Source organism: Staurois parvus, unplaced genomic scaffold, assembly GCF_062004578.1.
Source record: "Staurois parvus isolate SC_StPar_1 unplaced genomic scaffold, SC_StPar_1.0 ptg000601l, whole genome shotgun sequence".
Taxonomy (NCBI): domain Eukaryota; kingdom Metazoa; phylum Chordata; class Amphibia; order Anura; family Ranidae; genus Staurois; species Staurois parvus.
The window spans coordinates 2,106,285-2,129,115 of record NW_028318397.1 but is presented as its reverse complement, the minus strand read 5'-3'; the positions used below and the strand labels follow the sequence as shown (position 1 = coordinate 2,129,115).

The 22,831-nt window shown below is 45.8% G+C and overlaps 1 protein-coding gene and 1 long non-coding RNA gene across 3 annotated transcripts in view; one reads left to right on the top strand and one right to left on the bottom strand.

Annotated features, from left to right (window-relative positions):
- LOC149449848 (uncharacterized) overlaps positions 1 to 6,219 on the bottom strand; it is a 52,543-nt gene extending 46,324 nt beyond the window's left edge. Inside the window, exons 1-2 of one of the 2 annotated variants that reach the window (XR_016315363.1) lie at positions 6,046 to 6,219; positions 4,581 to 4,661 (exon numbers count right to left, since the gene is read on the bottom strand). This is a non-coding gene — a long non-coding RNA (uncharacterized LOC149449848). The remainder of the gene's footprint in view (positions 1 to 4,580; positions 4,662 to 6,045) is intronic. The other variant, XR_016315362.1, reaches the window with a different exon arrangement.
- Positions 6,220 to 6,280: 61 nt separating this feature from the next.
- LOC149449847 (glutaminase kidney isoform, mitochondrial) overlaps positions 6,281 to 22,831 on the top strand; it is a 172,622-nt gene continuing 156,071 nt past the window's right edge. The window contains exon 1 of the mRNA XM_089692706.1: positions 6,281 to 6,450. Within this exon, the coding sequence (XP_089548832.1) occupies positions 6,308 to 6,450 (143 nt within the window). The 5' untranslated portion in view covers positions 6,281 to 6,307. The remainder of the gene's footprint in view (positions 6,451 to 22,831) is intronic.

Genomic DNA, 22,831 nt, shown 5'->3' with positions numbered 1-22,831 from the left:
TTCTCTTTATTTCTACATAACATTTCATAACCGATTCTTGGTTTTTTATTCCTCCAAATATATCTTGTTATTTTTTTAATTATTCTGAAATATACTTCTGGTAGTTTAATTGGTATCATTTGAAATTTATATAAGATTTTTGGAACAATCACCATTGGACCTATCCATGATGGGGTTCCCCCTCCTAATTTCCTTAGTTCATCCTTAATCTCATTTAACAATGGGATATAGTTTAATTTATATAAGTTCTTGGAGGAAGCAGTTAATTTTATTCCTAGATATTTTAATTCATTTTCTCTCCAAACGACGGGAAATTTCTCTTGTATCCTATTTTTCTCTGTATTTGGAAGGTTTATATTTAAGATCTCTGTTTTTGTTCGATTAAATTTTAAGTTTGATATCTCCTCATACTCTTTCAGTGATTTCATTAAATTTGGCAATGTTATCCTAGGGTTCCGCACATAAAACAACATATCATCCGCATAAGCTGCCACCTTATGCTCTTTGTCTCCTATCCATATTCCCTTTATATCCACATTATTCCTTATTGTAGACAATAGAGATTCTAATGACAAAACATATAATAGTGGAGACAGAGGGCATCCCTGTCTTGTTCCATTTAGCATCCCGAAATACTCTGATAAATCCCCATTAACCATGATTGCTGCGGAGGGTAAACTATATAACTTCCTTATCCATTCTCTCATTCTATCTCCCATCCCCAGTCTTTCCAGTATATCCATCATATATCCCCAGTCTACCCTATCAAATGCCTTTTCGGCATCGATCGAGAGCACCACTGCAGGGGTTTTCTCTTTTTTCTGCTTTTTTGGATGAGGAAAAAAGATCTCAATCCGTTATCTGTACCCTCTCTCACTGGAACAAAGCCCACTTGATCTATGTGTATCCATTCAGGCATTAGGTCTTTCAACCTGTTTACCAGAACTTTTACATATAATTTAGTATCTGTGTTCAGTAAAGAAATCGGTCTATTGCTTGAACATTGAGTGACATCCTTACCTTCTCTGTGAATGAGAACTACATGTGCTTGTAGGGATTCCCACCTCATTTCCATTTCTCCCCCCATATATATCCTTAATTTAGCTACTAATAGTTCTTTATATTTTTTATAATACCTCACCATATATCCATCTGGCCCTGGGCTTTTCCCAGTCATGGTATTTTTGAATGCTAATTGTATTTCTTCCTGCGTTATTTGTGATTCCAGGGATTTTAATTGTACCTCACTTATTTTCAGTAGTCCTGCATTTTTTAAATATATCCGTCTTCTTTCCATTTTTCCTATTCCATTATTATTTGTAGAACTATGGGGAGTAATATTATATAAATTGCTATAATATTCTTTAAACACCCTAGCGATGTCTTTAGTTGAGTACACTAATTCTCCTTTGGGTCCGATATTGACATTACTTCTATTTTTACTTTGACCATAGACTCAATAAGTCGATGTTCCAGTAATATATAGTCCAATCTTGAATACATCTCGTGTGCATGAGAGTAAAACGTATAGTCTCTGTCCTTCATATGCTTAATTCTCCATATATCTACAAGTTGACATTGAAATATCATTTTTTTCAAGGATCTCAGAGACCTACTCTCCACCCTCTGCACAGGAGACGTCATATCTATCTGAGGGTCCATGCAAAGATTGAAATCTCCCGCCACAATTAAACCACCTTTCCTGAAATCCAGCAATTTTTTCAGAGTATTTTTTAAGAATATCTCCAGTTTCTTATTTGGACAATAAATATTTGCTAATGTACAATCTATTTCTTGTAATCTTCCCTTTAAGAACAGAAATCTCCCTTCAGGATCTACCAATCTGTCCTCCAACTCGAACCTTATATTTTTTGCGAATCCTATTGCCACTCCCTTAGCTCTTCTAATTGGGGAGTCTGCATATTACCACCATGGATAGTATCTAGAATTTAATTTCACATTTGTTTCTCTCCCCAAATGTGTCTCCTGTAAGAAAACCACTGAAGACAATCTATGCTGAAGCTCCTTAAATATCCTGAATCTCTTCCCAGGGCTGTTTAATCCATTAACATTGTGAGTTACAAACTGTATCTCTTCCATTCTTTCCTTATTCTCCTCTCCTCTTACCCATCCCCTCTCTCCTCCTCTCTTTTCCATATCTTCTACAGACTAATGTATCTCCTATTGTGAAAAATAAAGATAAACAGCGCAAACATAGACCTCTACATCAAATCAACATACAAAGTGCAAACATATATAGAAAATTAAATTAATAGTGAAGTCCATCAAAATTAATAAACCAAAGTTCAAAAAATCTCAAAAATATTTTTTGTGCAAAAAGAAATTTTCAAATTCTTCTTCTATTATAAAGAAACTTCCACCTTCCACCCGTGAAAACCAACATCAAATGCACTCACCAGATTTAGGTGATTGAAACGCCTTTTAGGAATTTATGGGCTCCTAAACCCTCTTTCGTATCCACTCTGTAGGAATCCTCCTCTCCAGCATAGGCTCCACCATCCGACCAGGGAGAAAAAATCTCAGATAGTGTAATATTGCAAAACACCATTCATAAGTGAAATCAAGGATTAAGGCCACTCACATTAGAATCACTTTAAAAAGGCATATTTATTAGGACCAGCTTCTTTCCAGATGAACAGTACATGTAAGGCAACCTCCCACGGAATCTCACATCACAGCTCCAGGTTACAGCAGAAGCTCCACAGAGACCACACATATACAGATCCCAAAAGATGGCCGCTGGAACGCACCGCTCAGCGTGCGCTCCACTCACCGGAAGTGACGTCAGACGTAAGGAGTAACAACCGGAAATGCGTCAACGCGTTTCGCCCCTCCCATCGGGCGTTCTCAAGACGTTCATTTCCTGTCTGAAGCTCCCTTACATACCCAACAGGGACCCACCCCTCCGTTCCAATTGGTCAAAACACCTCCCCGGGATTGTCAAAAAACCACTCCTCCTGTTATGTGACGTGAGAGTCCTTTACAAATGAGGCATATGCCTACACAATTTAAAATCCTTTTTTAGGTTATTCCCAGCACTGTTTAATTATCTCCCAGAAGCGACATGTATAATACCACATGTCCCTAGTGGGAAAAACACAAATACAATTTTAAACAATGCCTAACTATTACAAAAAAACATTCTTTAATAAATGAGCAATGAATGACATCACTACTAGATAGCAATAAAAATAAAAATATGAATTAAATATAAAATAATAATAAAATTAAATTAAAAATGAAAATCAAAATCAAAATAAAATAAAAATAAAAATAAAAATAAAATTAAAATAAATAATAAAAATAAAAATAAATGTAAAAATAAAAATAAAAGTAAAAATAAAATTAAAATAAAAATGAAAATAAAAATAAATATAAATAAAAATAAATATAAAAATAAATATGAAGATTTTTATTTATATATATATATATTTTTTTTTATTTTATTTTTATATTTTTATTTATATTTATTATTATTTATTTATTATTTATATATACATATGCCTCATTTGTAAAGGACTCTCACGTCACATAACAGGAGGAGTGGTTTTTTGACAATCCCGGGGAGGTGTTTTGACCAATTGGAACGGAGGGGTGGGTCCCTGTTGGGTATGTAAGGGAGCTTCAGACAGGAAATGAACGTCTTGAGAACGCCCGATGGGAGGGGCGAAACGCGTTGACGCATTTCCGGTTGTTACTCCTTACGTCTGACGTCACTTCCGGTGAGTGGAGCGCACGCTGAGCGGTGCGTTCCAGAGGCCATCTTTTGGGATCTGTATATGTGTGGTCTCTGTGGAGCTTCTGCTGTAACCTGGAGCTGTGATGTGAGATTCCGTGGGAGGTTGCCTTACATCTACTGTTCATCTGGAAAGAAGCTGGTCCTAATAAATATGCCTTTTTAAAGTGATTCTAATGTGAGTGGCCTTAATCCTTGATTTCACTTATGAATGGTGTTTTGCAATATTACACTATCTGAGATTTTTTCTCCCTGGTCGGATGGTGGAGCCTATGCTGGAGGTGAGGATTCCTACAGAGTGGATACGAAAGAGGGTTTAGGAGCCCATAAATTCCTAAAAGGCGTTTCATTCACCTAAATCTGGTGAGTGCATTTGATGTTGGTTTTCACGGGTGGAAGGTGGAAGTTTCTTTATAATAGAAGAAGAATTTGAAAATTTCTTTTTGCACAAAAAATATTTTTGAGATTTTTTGAACTTTGGTTTATTAATTTTGATGGACTTCACTATTAATTTAATTTTCTATATATGTTTGCACTTTGTATGTTGATTTGATGTAGAGGTCTATGTTTGCGCTGTTTATCTTTATTTTTCACAATTTGTGTTGACCACATTGCACAGCAGCAGGATAGAACCTGAAGTAGGGTGTTTCACTGGACGCTGGAAGAATTTTTAGTTTTAATGTATCTCCTACTACAGAGTCTTAACTAACCTACCCCCTCCCCATACCCTTCACCCCCCCTCCCCTATCCCTTCCCTGATCCCCACCCTACCCTCTTTTAGGCTTATGCTTTGCCTACAAATCATTTGTGGACCTAATCCTACCTTTGATTCAGCTTTAAGGTGAAGCTTTGCCCATGGACTTCCACCAGATTGCTTACCCCGTCTCGCTTGTCCTGCCATTCTCTAATCATAAAGATGAGAGGAAGAATGAATGACACGAAGGGGAGAGAGAAAAAAAACCCCAGTTAACACCCACCCCGTCCCTTCTTCTCCTCCCCACCCCTCACATCATCATTTCTACTATTTCTTCTCCCTAGGAACTGCCTGCCACCACTCCTTTTCTATACCTCCTGTCTCCTTCTCCTCTTCCCCCCACCCAGGAATGTCTATTTTCTACAACTCCAATCTTTCGCAAAAGTCTCCCAAATCCTCTGGGAATCTCAGTCTTGCTGAGTGGCCATTTTTCCAACCGATCAGACATGCTGGGAATCCCCAGCTGTATCGAACGTTCTGTTTTCTCATTTGTTCAAATACTGGTTTCAGTGATCTCCTTCTTGTTAATGTATCCACTGCTAGGTCAGCAAGATCTGCAAGTTTATTTCCCCATATTTTATTGCTGTCCTTCCTTTAATCTTCTTCCAAAGCTCCTCTTTATCTTGATAATAATGGAATTGTACAATCACATCTCTCTAATTTTCTTTTTTCCCATCTTGCTGTAATCTTCCAATTCTATATACTTGATCAATTTTTATAGGCTCTGTTACAGATCTATCCATTACTATAACAAGCATTTTCCCAATTATTTCTGTCAAATTTTCTCCTTGGGAGATCTCCACGAAACCTTGTATTCTTAAGTTGCATCTTTTGTCCCTGTTCTTCTGATTTTTCAATTTATATAGCAGATTTCTCTGTTCTTTTCTCATTACCATCAACCGTCTCTCTATGTTTAATATGGCTTGGGCATGTTTATCCAGTTTTTCCTCCATCTCTTCCACCCTCGATAATACCTGTCCCAGATCTTTATGCAGTTTCGCCATCTCCTGTTTTATTGATCTTTCTAATCCTTTAAACATTTCTGCCATTTCTATTTTAGTGAGTAATTGTAAGTTCTTATTTTGTTCTTCTATGTTCTCTGAATCCGCTATTTTAACTAAGTCTCCTTCCTCAATGTCTTGACTTATATTTGTAATTTCCAGGGATAGTCTAGAACTTTCTCCATTACTGTTTTCAGTCTCAGTTCCAAAGCTTATTCCTTGTTGTCTCTCAGGGATCTGTTTCTCTTGTTGTGGTATATATTTTTTAATTGAGCTTGTCTGGGGGGCCTTTGACCCACCTCCTTTTATCGCTTTATTTTTCATAATGTTGTAATTTTTTCTATTGTTCTCTCTTTCTCTCCCCCCTCCTTGGGACCTCTGTCAGTCTCCAGAACCCTTTGGAAATTCTGTTTAAATGTATCCTCCTCCCGCTTCTTCTTTTAACAAGTCCCTCTAGGTGGAGTCCCGTGGGTGCCGCCCCCCCTCAATTTTTTTTTCCCCATACAATTCCAGCACACCAGTCTCTCACTCACCCTTTTGGCCTTTTCTTCCTCCACACCGAATGCTGTGTTTCTCCAGTGTTCTCTCCTGGGTGAGTGAGGCAGCCACTTCAATGTCCAGTGATGTGAGCCTTCGGGGGGGGGGGGCTCCCTCAGTGTGTCCACCACGGTCCCGACTGATCCGGCTATGTTCCGATAGTAACGGGGGGGGGGGGGAGAGAGATCCACCGCTTCCCCTAATCCTCTGTGCTGGCAGGCTTCACTCTCCTCCCAGGACTCCTTTGCGGCGTGTCACATGACCGCTCAGGGTCCTCGCCGCTCCTTCAAGCTGTCGGGGACCTCCACTCTCTCCTCCTTTCAGCCACGATGTCCACTGCCGCTTGGACCGTCACTGCAGGGACCTCGCTCTCAACCCCAGGGGACCGTACCCACACTTAGGTAGGTCTTGGCGGCAGCTTCCTTGGGGTTTCCTCTTCACTCCTAGCAGGACATCGGAGACACCTGGTGCTGGGAGATCTCACATTGATCTCCCACTTGGTCAAAAATGATTTATATAATCTCTAACTGACCCTGTTTTATTCCAAAGATGTAGGATGCTTCAAACATTTTTAATTGCATGAGACACATGCCCTAAGTGCAAATGCCTACACCAGGGGTAAGCAACCTTTCATAGGTTGAGAACTACTTGGACAGCATGATGGAGGAAAGCAAAGATCCCCAGGGGAAGGGGGAGTACTAGGTGCTGGCCTTAAAAAAAAAAAAAAAAAAAAAAAAAACTTTCAAGCTTATACATAGTGTGTCACAGTAGTATAATCTGTCCTTCTTCACATCACCCTGCACAGTAGTGTCTTTTGTCCCCCTTCACATCACCTCCCCCCCCAGTAGTGTCCTTTGCTCCCCATAGCAGTGTCCTCTGCCCCCCTTCACATCACCCTCCCACTTTAGTGTCCTCTGCCCCCTCCCCCCCATGCTGTATCCTCTGCCCACCTTCCCCACAGTAAAGTCCTGTACCCCCCTAGTATCTTCTGCTCTGCCCCCTTCCCCCAGTAGTGTCCTGTACTCCCTTAAACCATTGTGGTGTCCTCTACCCCCATAGTGTCTTCTGCCCCCACAAAGTGTCCTTTGCCCCCAAAGCAGTGTGCTCTATTTCTCATCAACCCCCCCTACTGTAATGTCTTCTGTCCCCCCTCCAGCAGTGTCTCCTGTATCCCCCCTCCAACAGTGTCTCCTATGTCCCCTCTCCAACAGTGTCTGCTGTGTCGTTGTCCCTCCCAATAGTGTCTCCTGTATCCCTGCTCCAACAGTGTCTCCTGTATCCCTTCTCCAATAGTGTCTCCTCTCTCCCCTCTCCCCTCTCCCAACAGTCTCTCCTGCGCCCGCCCCCCCCTCCAACAGTCTCTCATGTGTCCCCCCCTCCAACAGTGTCTCCTGCCCCCCCTCCAACAGTCTCTCATGTGTCCCCCCCTCCAACAGTGTCTCCTGCCCCCCCTCCAACAGTGTCTCCTGTGTCCCCCCTCCAACAGTGTCTCCTGTATTCCCCCTCGAACAGTGTCTCCTCTGTGCCCTCTCCCAACAGTCTCTCTTGTGCCCCCCCTCCAACAGTGTCTTGTGTGTCCCCCCTTCAACAGTGTCTCTTCTATCCCCTCTCCCAACAATATCTCCTGTGCCCCCCCCCAACAGTCTCTCATGTGTCCCCCCTTCAACAGTGTCTCTTCTATCCCCTCTCCCAACAGTCTCTCCAACAGTGTCTCCTGCCCCCCCCAAAAGTGTCTCCTGTATTCCCCCTACAACAGTGTCTCCTCTGTCCCCTCTCCCAACAGTGTCTCCTGTGTCCCCCCTTCAACAGTGTCTCCTCTGTCCCCTCTCCAACAGTCTCCCCTGTGTCTGCCCCCTCCAACAGTGTTTCCTCTGTCCCCTCTCTAACAGAGTCTCCTGTATTCTCCCTCCAACAGTATCTCCTGTATCCCCCCTCCAACAGTGTATCTTCTGTCCCCTCACCAACAGTGTCTCTTGTGTCCCCCCCCCCCCCCGACAGTGTCTCCTGTGTCCCCTTCATATCTCGCACACACTTACTACCTGCCAGTGTGTATACAGCAGAACGGAGAACAGGGCTTCCGCCCTGCCCTCTATCCAGCACTATGCTGCCTCCTGCTTTTGCAGTTAACATGAGAGCGATGAAGGCTGAGGGGTGCTAGAGCCGTGGTCATGACCCACCTGTCAGCTCCCTGTTGTTGACTGGCCGATCACGATCGATGGCTTGCCGATCCCCTACACCCTACACTGGTGTTCTCGGAGTCCATGTCACAGTTGACCCCACAGAGTGTGTTCTGACATCATCTATTCTGTTTTTCAAGCCATCCGTGAAGAGGAAGAATTTGTACTCGGGGCTCAACAGAATTATTATCTTTTTTTCTTCTACATCCGGGAGACCTACCTGATAGTGACAATGGTGGACCATGCCTGCACAATGTGTGGCAATTTGAAGTCTTTATTAGAGAATGCAACTACAAGAGTTGTCACCCTATAACAGGAAGTGCCTGAACAAATATGTTTATGGCAGGATCACCAGGCATTATTTTAAAAAACTTGACTAATGCCCTTACTATAGGTGTAGGCCATTTACTTCCCAAAGCCTGGCTGACATGCTATCCTTCTGACTTGCCTTGTTGCTAAGAGACTCCCATGTGAGAGGGTTTGAATCACAGAAAAAGCTTACTCCTGTGGTGGTGAACAGTGACAAATGGGAGGGTCCTAGCAACAAGACAGGACGTGGAAATTTTAAGACAGGCTTCAGGGTGTGCATAATTGGCCTACACCAATAGCAAGGCCATCCTCTGGCCAGAGCTACACAGTCTGTTTTTATCTACAAGTGCCATTACCTGCATAGGCAGTTTTGACAGAAAGGTGAACTAACCCAATAAAGGTTACAATATATGAGATTTTAGTGATTGTGTTTCGGTATACTTGAAATATTAGCAGTGTTCTTGCTTTATACGTGATTGTTGGACAAGACCAAATCTCAATGACACGAGTGAATAAATCTACCTGACAAAAATGACATGGATACAAACAGTAAGCTTTCATTCTTTTTTCCTCCCCTGGGCTATGATGCTCCAGGGAAGGAACCCCTGCAGCTTTAAAAACACCCCTAAAACCAAGTTACACATGCCTGTTTATGTACTTGGTGTTAATGCATTCTATTGGTCAGAATATTCATTTATTCTGGCGATTAGAATTCATTAACCCACAAATGCGCCTAGCGTTAATATGTGTTTGCCGTTTTATCGACCCAAATACTCTTCTGAATGTGATGGGTTTTTTTCCTCCCTCTAAACACTTGCAACCACCTTTATGCGCATGACACATGGGGTGGATTTACTAAGGGAAAACAGACTGTGCATTTTGCAAGTGCAGTTGCTACAGAGGTTAGTAAATGAGAGGAAGCTCAGCTGACTTCCATCATCCAATCATGTGCAAGCAGAATTTTGTTTTGTTCTTTTCTTCTTGCTTTTAGTAAATCCACCCCTGAGGCTAACCTAGAGGGGCATTAAAGCTGGCCATACATGTATAGATTTTCATGCAAGAATTTTCATTTCAAGAATATTCGTTTGATTTTCTAATCGTTAGTGGAGTCAAACCGATTTTAATGTTTGACAGCAGTGATGGGAAAATTAGAAGGGGCAGGAAGGAAAACTTTTCTCGATCAAACAAATTTTCAGCCAGTGTTTGTGGTTATCTTTCAGAAATGACATTCATTTTAAAGTTGAATGGTAAAAGCAAAAGACAATTTTCGAACGACATTTGTCCACTCATTGAATGTTCAAAAAATGTTTGTACGACTTTTCTTACGAATATTCTTGTCCAAAAATCTGCACGTGTATGGCCAGCCTTAGAGGCAGAAAAAAAAGAAATATGCCTGTTAAAGCTGCATTTGTGATGGCCTAATACTGCAAGTGATAAGAACTATAGCAAGCGTTGATGCTAAAGCTCAAATCACAATACCTGTTTTAAACTGAACTATAGTCGTACGCTACACATAATTCCCATAATGCTTTTGGCCTGTACAAAACTAAAGGCTGGATTTACTCTAGGTGTAAGAGGCTGCTGCATAACAGGCAGAAGAACATAAGTCCACAAAACACGTAATGTTCACATGCTGCTGGCCACTGGATGGGGCAGACTTTACTGGCTTTTGCTGATCAGTTGCTCGTTTACTATTCCATAAACAGGTCTTAGAATGTGAACAAGTAACTGATGGGTAGACTGCATAGCTAAAGTCTACACCAAGCAGTGGCCAGCTCCCTCCCTGGAACATACAGATGAAACTCAAAAAATTAGAATATCGTGCAAAAGTTCATTTATTTCAGTAATGCAACTTAAAAGGTGAAACTAATATATGAGATAGACTCATTACATGCAAAGCAAGATAGTTCAAGCCGTGATTTGTCATAATTGTGATGATTATGGCTTACAGCTCATGAAAACCCCAAATCCACAATCTCAGAAAATTAGAATATTGTGAAAAGGTGCAATATTCTAGGCTCAAAGTGTCTCACTCTAATCAGCTAATTAAGCCATAACACCTGCAAAGGGTTCCTGAGCCTTTAAATGGTCTCTGTCTGATTCAGTAGGAATCACAATCATGGGAAAGACTGCTGAACTGACAGTTGTGCAGAAAACCAGCACTGACACCCTCCATAAGGAGGGAAAGCCTCAAAAGGTAATTGCAAAAGAAGTTGGATGTTCCCAAAGTGCTGTATCAAAGCACATTAATAGAAAGTTATGTGGAAGGGAAAAGTGTGGAAGAAAAAGGTACACAAGCAGCAGGGATGACCGCAGCCTGGAGAGGATTGTCAGGAAAAGGCCATTCAAAAGTGTTGGGGACTTTCAGAAGGAGTGGACTGAGGCTGGAGTCAGTGCATCAAGAGCCACCACACACAGATGGATCCTGGACATGGGCTTCAAATGTCGCATTCCTCTTGTCAAGCTGTTCCTGAACAACAAACAACGTCAGAAGCGTCTTACCTGGGCTAAAGAAAAACAGACCTGGTCTGTTGCTCAGTGGTCCAAAGTCCTCTTTTCTGATGAGAGCAACTTTGCATCTCATTTGGAAACCAAGGACCCAGAGTATGGAGGAACAATGGAGAGGCACACACTGCACGATGCTTGAAGTCCAGTGTGAAGTTTCCACAGTCTGTGTTGATTTGGGGAGCCATGTCATCTGCTGGTGTTGGTCCACTGTGCTTCATTAAGTCCAGGGTCAATGCTGCCGTCTATCAGGAGATTATGGAGCACTTCATGCTTCCTTCCGCAGACAAGCTTTATGGGGATGCTGACTTCATTTTCCAGCAGGACTTAGCAGCTGCCCACCCTGCCAAAAGCACCAAAATCTGGTTCAATGACCGTGGGATTACTGTGCTTGATTGGCCAGCAAACTCACCTGACCTGAACCCCATAGAGAATCTATGGGGCATTGCCAAGAGAAAGATGAGATATGAGACTGAACAGTGCAGAAGAGCTGAAGGCCGTTATTGAAGCATCCTGGTCTTCTATAACACCTCAGCAGTGCCACAGGCTGATAGCTTCCATGCCATGCCGCATTGAGGCAGTAATTGCTGCAAAAGGGGTCCAAACCAAGTACTGAGTACATATGCATGCTTATACTTTTCAGAGGTCCGATATTGTTCTATGTACAATCCTTGTTTTATTGATTGCATGTAATATTCTAATTTTCTGAGATTGTGGATTTGGGGTTTTCATGAGCTGTAGCCATAATCATCACAATTATGACACGGCTTGAACTATCTTGCTTTGCATGTAATGAGTCTATCTCATATATTAGTTTCACCTTTTAAGTTGCATTACTGAAATAAATTAACTTTTGCACGATACTCTATTTTGTTTAGTTTCACCTGTACATGTCTAAGATCCCATTCATGTGGATTGGTAATCCCATATGAATGAGGCTTAAAGGGTGCCCAGTGATGTGCCCTTTCACTTCTGCAGTCATCAGGAATTTTATGTAAAAAACAGCCAAAAAAACAGCAGCTGCAGCTACAGGCATGGGCTGAGCATACAGTATGTTTGCTTTTTCAAAGTAAGGAAAAATATTTCAACAATATTAATACTGTGTTTTGAGCCAGTGGTTTATGCTCTTTGTTAATACATGATGCATGAAATGAATGAGACTTCAGGCTAGGTTCACATCTATGCGTGTGTGGTTGAGGCCAGTTTTCCGGTGCCTTTTTGGGTTTTTTTATGTACGGTTTTTATGCTTTTTTAACTGCTTCCTGGCCGCCCTATAGCAGATATACTGCTACAGGGCGACGCGGGTACGCAAAATCATGTATAAACAGTATATGTGATTTAGCATTTCTGGGTTGGGGGTGCGCACATGCCCTACCTGTGCCGCCATTCGCGGCTGTAGCTGTCAATCACCGGGTCCCGGCCGGGGATTACTCGCCAGCGCCTGGTGATTGCCAAGCATCTCTGACGGGGAGAACTGTATGTAAACAATACAGTTCTCCTCCCTGTCAGCTCGCGCACACTGCTTTGGATGGCTGTGAACAGCACAGCCATCCAAAGCAGTATGATTACAGTGAAGCACACATACAGAGCTTACTGTGAAACAGCACACAGTTAACCCTTTGATCACACATCATGTTAACCCCTTCCTGCCCAGGGCCATTAGTACAGTGTCAGTGTTTTTATTAGCACTGATCACTGTATTGGTGTCACTGGGGATGTCAGTGACACCAAGTCAGTTACCCCCAGTGTCAGAATGCCCGACACAGTCCCACTATAAGTCGCTGATCGCCACCATTACTAGTAAAAAGTTTAAAAAAATTAAAAAATTCCAGTATCTATACCACCATTTGTAAACGCTCTAACTTTCAAGTAAACAAATTAATTTACACGTATTGGGATTTTTTGGCCAGAATACAAATGTACAGAATACATTTTGGCCTAAATTTATAACGAAGTTTGTATTTTTTAAATTTTTTTACTGGACATGTTTAATAGCAAAATGTCACAAATATTGTTTTTTTTTTCTCAAAATTGTCAGTCTTTTTTTTTTATAGTGCAAAAAATAAAAAATGCACAGGCGATCAAATGCCACCAAAAGAAAGCTCAATTTGTGGGAAAGAAAAAATTTCATATGGGTGCAGCGTTGCCTGACCTTGCAATTGTCAGTTAAAGCAACGCAGCGCCGTATTGCAATAAATGGCCTGGTCAGAAAGGGGGATATTTATCCCTCAGGAGGGCAAGCGGTTAATACATTTTGCGTTTTTGGGATATGTTAATGTTGCTAGGAGGAGGTGTCTGTTGTCATGCAGGAAAACGCAACAAAAATGCATTTACTTGCATTTTTCATGCACTTTTGATGTGATTCCATTGAGGTCAATTGAGCTAACAAAGCACCATGCTGCATGTAAAAAGTCCCTGCACCATCCCAGAAAATGCACCAGTGGAAACTCCATAGATGTGAATGCATAACTAGCCTTAGTGCTCCTCTTAAGACTAGTACACACGATCAGAAAATTGTGCTAAAAATACCACTTTCGAAGCGATTGTATGTCAATCTGATCCTTGGTACACAGGTTTTGTCAAAAATTATTCAAAGAGACAAGCATGAAATTTGTTCGCGTACAATACCAGATCATACCATTTTCATTTAATCAGCACATTTTTTGACCGAGAATACAATACAAATATATTACAATACAGGAAAGCACTTCTGAATTTTTATTCTGTCCTATAAACCTTTTCATTATGAAGATGAGACTAGTATGCAAAAAAAGAGGCACGATCATTCGTCCAATATTCTCATCGTGTGGGGCTTCAGACCAAGTCTAAGTGGGTGTACAGAAACAGGCAGAGGAAGGGTGAAATGAGGGTGACATGGCAACACGGACAGCAATAAAAACCTAATAGTTGTTCTTTTTTTTATTATTATTTGTCTGCTAAAGGTTACTGCACATTATTACCGCTCATAAATTGGTTGCTAGAGGTTACTATGCATCGTTACCACTTACTTATTGGTTGCTAGAGGTTATAGCACATCATTATGGCTCACTGATTGGTTGCTGAAGGTTACAGCATATCATTTCCTCACTGCCTGCACACCATGGACTCCTTGAGATGGTTATTAGCAATGAGCACACACAACTATAAAGGTTAGGTAGGAACAGAGCCCAATGTGAGCAGCATCCCCATGGATGGGCTGCCAGGAATAAATAACTAGTCATGCCACCTGCAGCAGAAGGACCAGCCAGGAATAGAGAAGTCATACAGGACAGGTGAAACTTACACAAAGTCTGTACTCCCGGTTCAGCTCCTTGTCGAGTGTCCAAAGGCAACCATTACCTCTCTCTCCTCCACCGTCACCTTCCTTCCCCACTGCCACCTCAACCCATGTAAGTTAGAGCAGCCCTGGCCAGGCACAGCAGCACTCTGGAGCCCCGACTTCTGTCCTGCCAACACTGGCTGTTGCCACCCTGCTATCTAAGCCAGGCCACCATTCTCTTTGACCATTTGCGCTATCCATCTACCATCGGACCATTGCTGATTAGGCAGGATGCTGTAGACTCCCAGGGTGGAGGCTGCATGTGTTGTGTGTCCACACATTGTGGAGTGTGAGTGCTGGAAAACAAAAGCCAGTGTAGCGCCACCCCCAAAAGAGCCACTTAGTAAATTTGGGTTCTCTCCTCTGCACACCGCTGCTTACTTCTTATGTAAGCAGAGATGTGGGCTCTGCACCCACATCCACAGCTCCCCTCTGTACCCCCCATCCACAGCTCACCTCTGTACCCCCCCATCCACAGCTCACCTTTGTACCCCCCCATCCACAGCTCACCTCTGTACTCACCATCCACAGCTCACCTCTGTACCCCCCCCATCCACAGCTCACCTCTGTACTCACCATCCACAGCTCACCTCTGTACCCCCCCATCCACAGCTCCCCTCGGTACCCCCCTCATCCACAGCTCACCTCTGTACCCCCTCCCCCATCCACAGCTCACCATTGTACTCCCCCATCCACAGCTCACCTTTGTACCCCTGTCAGGCTCCGCCCAACGGGATCTCTAGTGGTCCACGGCACGGGGTTTCCCAGGACGCGGAGTCTAAGTCCCAGTCTGCCTTTTCACCAGGGCCCCTGATGGTGGGGATGGACTTGGTGCAAGACTGGAACCAGGTCTCGCCCCTGGGCACCCCCGGCGGTGGCAGGGGGGTCCCGCTGAGGGTATGTGCCCGGGATGAGCCTGCTGTGAAGGGGATGACAGGTCCGATCCGAGCGGATGGATGGGATGACAGATCCCGATCCGAGCGGGATGGATGGGTGACAGCAAGGAGTGAGCGAGGTCAGACTAGCCGGGTCGGTATCGTGCGGGCAGCGTGGTACAGGGGGAGTAAGCGGAGAATGGTCGGGGTCACAAGCCAGGTTCAGCAGGTAGCGGGCAGCGCGGTACTGAGGGTCAGGCAGAAGGCTGGTCAGGGACGAGCCGGGGTCAGAGCAGGAGAGGGTCAGCATAAGTCAGAACAGGCAGAGTTTGGCAACCAGGAAGCGTACTTACAGGATCAGGAACAAGACCTTGCGGCAACCTGGAGATGCACAGGGCAGCTTTAAATAGAGCGCCCTGTTCTCCCATTGGTGCGGCCGCGCTCGCTACTGCGCATGCGCGTCCGCCGCCGCGATCGCCGAGGACTCTGCACTCGCCGGCTGGGACGGATCGGCCGTCTGCGCATGCGCGCACCGCCGAGGACCCGGGATCCCTGACATTGCCCCCCCCACGGGCAACCTCCGGATGCCCAACCGACCCCTACTGAACGGCTGGTTCTGAAAAAATTCCCGCACAAGTCTTGGGGCATGCACATTTTGGGCCGGCTCCCATGAATTTTCCTCCGCCCCATATCCTTTCCATTTAACCAGAAACTGAGTTTGGCCACCCCTCTTCCTACAATCTAAGATAGCTTCAACTTCAAATTCCTCCTCCCCATCCACGTCTACTGCCTCCGGTGGTTTAGACCTTCGATCCGGGAAGGGGTCTGGAGCCGCTGGCTTCAACAGGGACACGTGGAAGACCGGATGAACCTTCATAGACTCGGGCAGTGCAAGCTCGTATGCCACCTCGTTGATCTTACATTTTACCCGAAAAGGCCCCAAGAATTTGGGAGCCAATTTCTTCGAAGGGCAGGGCATTTTTAAATTTGCGGTGGACAACCAAACCTGGTCCTCTGGCTGCAAACTCAATTCCCCCCTTCTTTTCTTATCAAATGCCCTCTTATTGTCACCCTGGGCCTTTGCCATTGCTTCCTGCAATACCTTGCTATTGGTTGACAAAAAGTTCAACATATCTTGCCTGGCCGGGACTGCGACCTCCGGGATCAGATCTGGCAGGAATACAGGGTGGAACCCGTAGTTTGCGAAAAACGGGGACTGTCTAGTAGCCGAGTGACTCGCATTGTTATACGCAAATTCCGCAAGTGGCAGGAGAGTAAACCAATCATCTTGGAGGAAAGTGGTATAGCACCTGAGGTACTGCTCTAGGGTCTGGTTTGTACGCTCCGTCTGGCCATTGGTCTGTGGGTGGTAAGCGGAGGAGAATGATAGCTTAATTCCCAGGGTATCACATAGAGCTTTCCAGAACCTGGATGTAAACTGAACCCCTCTGTCAGATAAAATATCTCTGGGAATTCCGTGGAGTCTTACCACTTCCTTAATAAACACACGTACTGTCTCAAGGGCCGTAGGTGTGTCCTTTAGAGGTACAAAATGGGCCATCTTGGACAGGCGGTCTACAATCACGAAGATTGCTGTGTGGTCCTGAGAGGGTGGAAGTTCCACAATAAAGTCAATGGAAATCATTGTCCATGGTCTGTCGGGTATTGGTAATGGACACAAGAGACCCCAAGCCTTATTCCTAGTAGGCTTGTTCCTCTGGCAAACGGGACAGGTTTTTACGTACGTTTCGCACTCTCTGGCCATATTAGGCCACCAGAAAGTACGCTGCAACAGCTCCAAGGTCTTACGTACCCCAAAGTGCCCGGCCAGCGGGTGATCATAGCAGTATCCTAATACCAATGTACGGGCTTCCTCAGGGACCACAATCTGATCCTCCTTCCAGAGGAGTCCCTCCCTATTTAGTAAGGGGACACCGGGTGGACCTTGCATACCTACGGACGCAGTCTGCAATTGAGAATGGAGCTCCGATTGGAGGGCTAGGAAATTCCCTGGGGACAGGATAGTGTCTGGCTTGGGACTCTCTTCGGGATCCCCAAACATGCGGGAGAGCGCGTCAGGTTTTGTGTTCTTAGACCCTGGCCTATAGGTTATATGGAAAAAGAACCGTGAAAAGAACAGTGCCCACCTGGCCTGACGTGGCCTCAGACGTTTAGCTGTTCTCAAATACTCTAGGTTCTTGTGATCTGTGAAAATCAATATCGGGTGTACCGCCCCCTCTAACAAGTATCTCCATTCCTCTAGTGCCACCTTGATCGCCAAGAGTTCCCGATCCCCGATATCATAATTCCTTTCAGCAGGAGTTAGTTTCCTGGAGAAGAAAGCCACCAGGTGCACAAGCTCCATGATGCCCTTCCTCTGGGATAGGATCGCCCCAACCGCATTCTCGGATGCGTCTACCTCCAAGATATATGGCAGGGACGAATCGGGGTGGCTCAAAATGGGAGCTGCCGTAAACAACTCTTTTAAGGCTTCGAATGCCCTCTGTGCCTCAGGTGTCCACTGGAAGCGGACCCCCTGCCTGGTCAGCTGGGTGATAGGGGATACTAGGCCCGAAAAGTTCTTAATGAACTTCCTATAAAAGTTCGCGAAGCCGATAGAGCTTTGGACCGCTTTCTTATCGGTGGGTGCTGGCCAATCTAAGATGGCCGAAACCTTTTGGGGATCCATGGCTATTCCCGTGGGAGAGATGATTAGACCCAGAAATGAGATACTACTCTGTTCAAAGCAGCACTTGTCTGCCTTGGCATACAAGCTGTGTTGGCGGAGCCGTTCTAACACGCGCCTCACGTGACCCCTATGGTCCTCCAAGGTTGGGGAAAAGATAAGGATATCGTCTAGGTATACAATGACGAAGATATCCAGATAGTCCCTGAACACATCATTTATGAAATGCTGGAAGGTGGCTGGAGCGTTGCATAGGCCGAAGGACATAACCAAATATTCAAAGTGTCCGAATCTGGTACGGAATGCTGTCTTCCACTCGTCCCCCTCTCTGATACGGACTAAATTATAGGCACCTCTCAAGTCTAGTTTAGTGAAGACAGATGCTGATTTTAGCCTCTGAAAAAGTTCGGGGACTAGTGGTAGCGGGTAACGGTTCTTCACCGTGACTTTATTCAAGTCCCGATAATCTACGCAGGGCCGGAGGGACTTGTCCTTTTTTTCCACAAAGAAAATGCCCGCCCCAGCTGGTGATGTGGAGGGTCTAATAAACCCCTTATGGAGGTTTTCATCGATGTATTCTCTCAGCACCCCTAACTCCCGCTCGGATAAGGGGAATATCCGCCCAAATGGAATCTCCGACCCTGGGAGGAGATCAATTGGGCAGTCATAACCTCGGTGAGGGGGGAGAGTGTCCGCCCCCCGCTTGCTAAACACATCCAAAAAACTATGGTAGGCCGAAGAAATGACTTGCGCCAGTTCCAGTTCCACAACTGTCTCTAGGCACAACAAGGTCTCCGGAATCGGGGAGGTCTTAGGGAGGCAATGCTGCTGGCAGTATGTGGAGAGGAACTGGATAGAACCCGTCTTCCAGTCCACCTGGGGATTATGGGCTCGTAACCACGGGAGCCCCAAAATAATTGGAAATAATGGGGATGCTATGGCGTCTAACCGAAGGAGTTCTTCATGATGGGTCGATATAATAGTACGGATAGGTGGGGTCTCGTGGTCCACCACCCCTGACTTAATACGGGATCCATCTGCCAGAAAAATATTCAATCCCACCTCCTTAGCCTGTAGGGGGATTTGTTGCTGAACTGCAAAGTCCAAATCTATGAAGCAACTACACGCCCCAGAATCCACAATTGCTGTGGTCACCACCGTTCTCCCCGGCAGCTGAAGTGACACAGGTACCGCTAGATAACTAGTGCTGCCCACACTGGTAGAATTGACCGTAGAAAAAACAGCGGAACACTTACCCCCTTGGCTGGACAGGTACATACCACATGGCCTGCTCCCCCACAGTATAGGCAGAGATGGTTGGTAAGACGCCTCTGGCGTTCCTCAGGTGTAAGTGTCGGCCGTGTCCTTCCCGGTGGCCCGGTGTTGGGTGTATCCATAGCATCCTGATTCTGGCTTGCCGGCTGGAACTGGGTTGAAGCCGTGGGGGGTGTTTCAGTTGGTCCTTGTCCTTGGTTGCACCTTTCCTGCCTGCGCTCCCACAACCGGCGGTCAATTCGAATAGTCAATGCTATTAGGGCCTCCAAAGTACTAGGTATGTCTATTCGGGCCAATTCGTCCTTCAGTGATTCAGCTAACCTTATGCGGAACTGGTGGTGCAGAGCCGCCTCGTTCCATTGGCTGTCACTATACCAACGCCTGAATTCAGCGGCATAGTCCTCCACTGTCTGGTGACCCTGCCTGAGTGTATATAGGGCCCTCTCGGCCGTTGCGGCGCGCAGCGGGTCGTCATACAAGAGGGCCATAGCCTCAAAAAATACTGTCACTGACCTCAACAGTGGGTCTCGATTCTCTAGGAGCCGGTGGGCCCAGTCTTGGGGTCCACCATGTAGTAGGGCAATGATGAACCCTACTCTCACTGATTCAGAGAAAAAGGTCCGAGGCTGGAAGTCAAAGTATAGCTGACAGGAGCTACGAAAGGCCCTGAATCTACTTCGGTCTCCAGAAAAACGTTCTGGTGTGGGGACACGGGGTTCAGGCGCGGGTAACAACCCTGGTGTCTCCCTAGTGGGTTCCCCAGACCCCCTGGTAGATGTTGCTATGGTCTGCATGCGACTGTCCAATTTTGTATAACCCTCCTGTAGACCCCTAATTCCTAGTGTAAGGGTCTCCAACTGTCGGCAGATGTCATCCAGAGGGGACGTTCCCCTTCCAGGCTCAGTCATGGCCGCAAGGTACTGTCAGGCTCCGCCCAACGGGATCTCTAGTGGTCCACGGCACGGGGTTTCCCAGGACGCGGAGTCTAAGTCCCAGTCTGCCTTTTCACCAGGGCCCCTGATGGTGGGGATGGACTTGGTGCAAGACTGGAACCAGGTCGCGCCCCTGGGCACCCCCAGCGGTGGCAGAGGGGTCCCACTGAGGGTATGTGCCCGGGATGAGCCTGCTGTGAAGGGGATGACAGGTCCGATCCGAGCGGATGGATGGGATGACAGATCCCGATCTGAGCAGGATGGACGGATGACAGATCCCGATCCGAGCGGGATGGATGGGTGACAGCAAGGAGTGAGCGAGGTCAGACTAGCCGGGTCGGTATCGTGCGGGCAGCGTGGTACAGGGGGAGTAAGCGGAGAATGGTCGGGGTCACAAGCCAGGTTCAGCAGGTAGCGGGCAGCGCGGTACCGAGGGTCAGGCAGAAGGATGGTCAGGGACGAGCCGGGGTCAGAGCAGGAGAGGGTCAGCATAAGTCAGAACAGGCAGAGTTTGGCAACCAGGAAGCGTACTTACAGGATCAGGAACAAGACCTTGCGGCAACCTGGAGATGCACAGGGCAGCTTTAAATAGAGCGCCCTGTTCTCCCATTGGTGTGCCCGCGATCGCTACTGCGCATGCGCGGCCGCCGCGATCGCCGAGGACTCTGCACTCGCTGGCTGGGACGGATCGGCCGTCTGCGCATGCGCGCACCACCGAGGACCCGGGATCCCTGACAACCCCCTTCCCTATCCACAGCTCACATCTGTACTCCCCCATCCACAGCTCACATTTGTACCCCCCATCCACAGCTCACCTTTGTATCCCCCCATCCATAGCTCACCTCTGTACCCCCCCACCCCATCCACAGCTCACCTCTGTACTCCCCTCCCCTCCATCCACAGCTCACCACCTTTTTCCCTGACAGCCCACCTTTTCTTGCCACTGTTCACCTATTTGCCAAATCAGAGCTCAACTGTGCACCCCTGTCCACAGTTTGCCTTTGTAGCCCCTGTGAACAACTCAACTCTTCCCCCCATCCACAGCTTACACCCCACACTGTGGGTGAGAGGCAGTTTACACAACCTGCCCCCTCCCTACACAACTCTCGCCTCTTTTCACAAATTTACCCCCCCTCCCTTCTGAGCTCTCACCTCTTCACAAACTTAGTTCCCCACCTCTTTACAGCACTCACCTCTTTTCACAATTTCACCAATCTCCCCCCTTCACAAATTCACCCTCCCTCCTTCTCACAGTTCTTATCTCTTCACAAATCCCTCCACCCCCCAGCTGGCACCTCTGCACAAGCGACCCCCCCCCCTTCCTCCCCTCCCCCCACAGTTCTATCTCACCTGTTTACAGACGCTTCAGCAGGCATGGCTCTGTTGGGTGTGCACAGGCCCTTTCTCCAACACTGCAGTCTCTGCCTATCAGTGACTGGGCCCAGGGCAGCTGCCCCTTTTGCCCTGCGTTACAGGTAGGGAGAAGCAGGTATGAGCAATAGGGTTTCCTCTGTCATAGATATCCTACCTTTCAGCATTTTTTGGCTGCATACACACTGGCTTAAAAAAAACATCATTGCTCTCAGAAGAAAAAAACCCATTTTGAGCGTTTTTTTGTACTAGCATTTAAGAGCGTTTAGCAGCTTTTCTACCAGAAATAAAATGCAAAACAGAAGGGGTTTTTTTCTATCTCTAAACGCTGAGCTTTAAAAATGCCTCTAAGCTACCTAATGTGCATAGACACATAGAATAACATTAGTTGCTTCTACAGGCAAAATGCTAAACTCCTCTAGGAGCAGTGTTTTTATTTAAAGTGGTTGTAAAGGCTCAGGGTTTTTTACCTTCATGCATTCTATGCATGAAGGTAAAAAAAACCTGTGTGCAGCAGTGCCCCCAGTTTTGATACAGTTTGCCATGTTCCAGTATGGTTCTGTGCAGAAACAAAATGCTGCATGTGTTTTCTGCACCGGAAACTGACTGGAACTGACAGCACTGATGTGAACTAGGGCCATTGGAATACATGGAAAACACTGTGCATGCATGTTTGATGCAGAAAAAAAATGCACTGGACTGCATCTACTGTGAACTAGACTTTAAAGTCAATGGGGCTACACTGCAACAGCTAGCTAAACATTTGTCATAAAAAAAACCCCAAAAGCCAAAAAATGCATTCAGGACGAGGCATAGTCATATGATGCCGATGCTGTGCTATCCTCTGAAAAGCAACTCCCCACAATACATTTTTCAGAGGGTGGTGGAAACTGCCACCTGCATGAAAGAGGCCTCAGACAGCTGCCACCAATAGGAGATGTCCCCTATATTCCTGTTTTGATGGTAGGTCACAATTCACCAGGACAAATAGGAAGGGTGAACCTCCCCAACAGTGTCAAAAACAGCAATAAAGACCTGACAAGGGTTTCATCCATGTAGATCCAATGTAATGTACTGTACCTTTAAATCAAACTAATTTGGCTGTTATTATGAATAATCTGGGAGTTGCTCACTTTTCTGTTGGCTCTTTCTATGTGGCACAGGAACTTGTATACAAGCCCTTTCTGTTGAACAAGACTATTAGTTCGGATGAGATAACTTCCCTTTCAACATACCCTATCACCTTGACAAGTAATGTAAATACAATGTAATGTGTGCATATGGTTGGCCATAGACAATTCTTTTTTTTTTTTTTTGGAACAGCTAGCCAGGT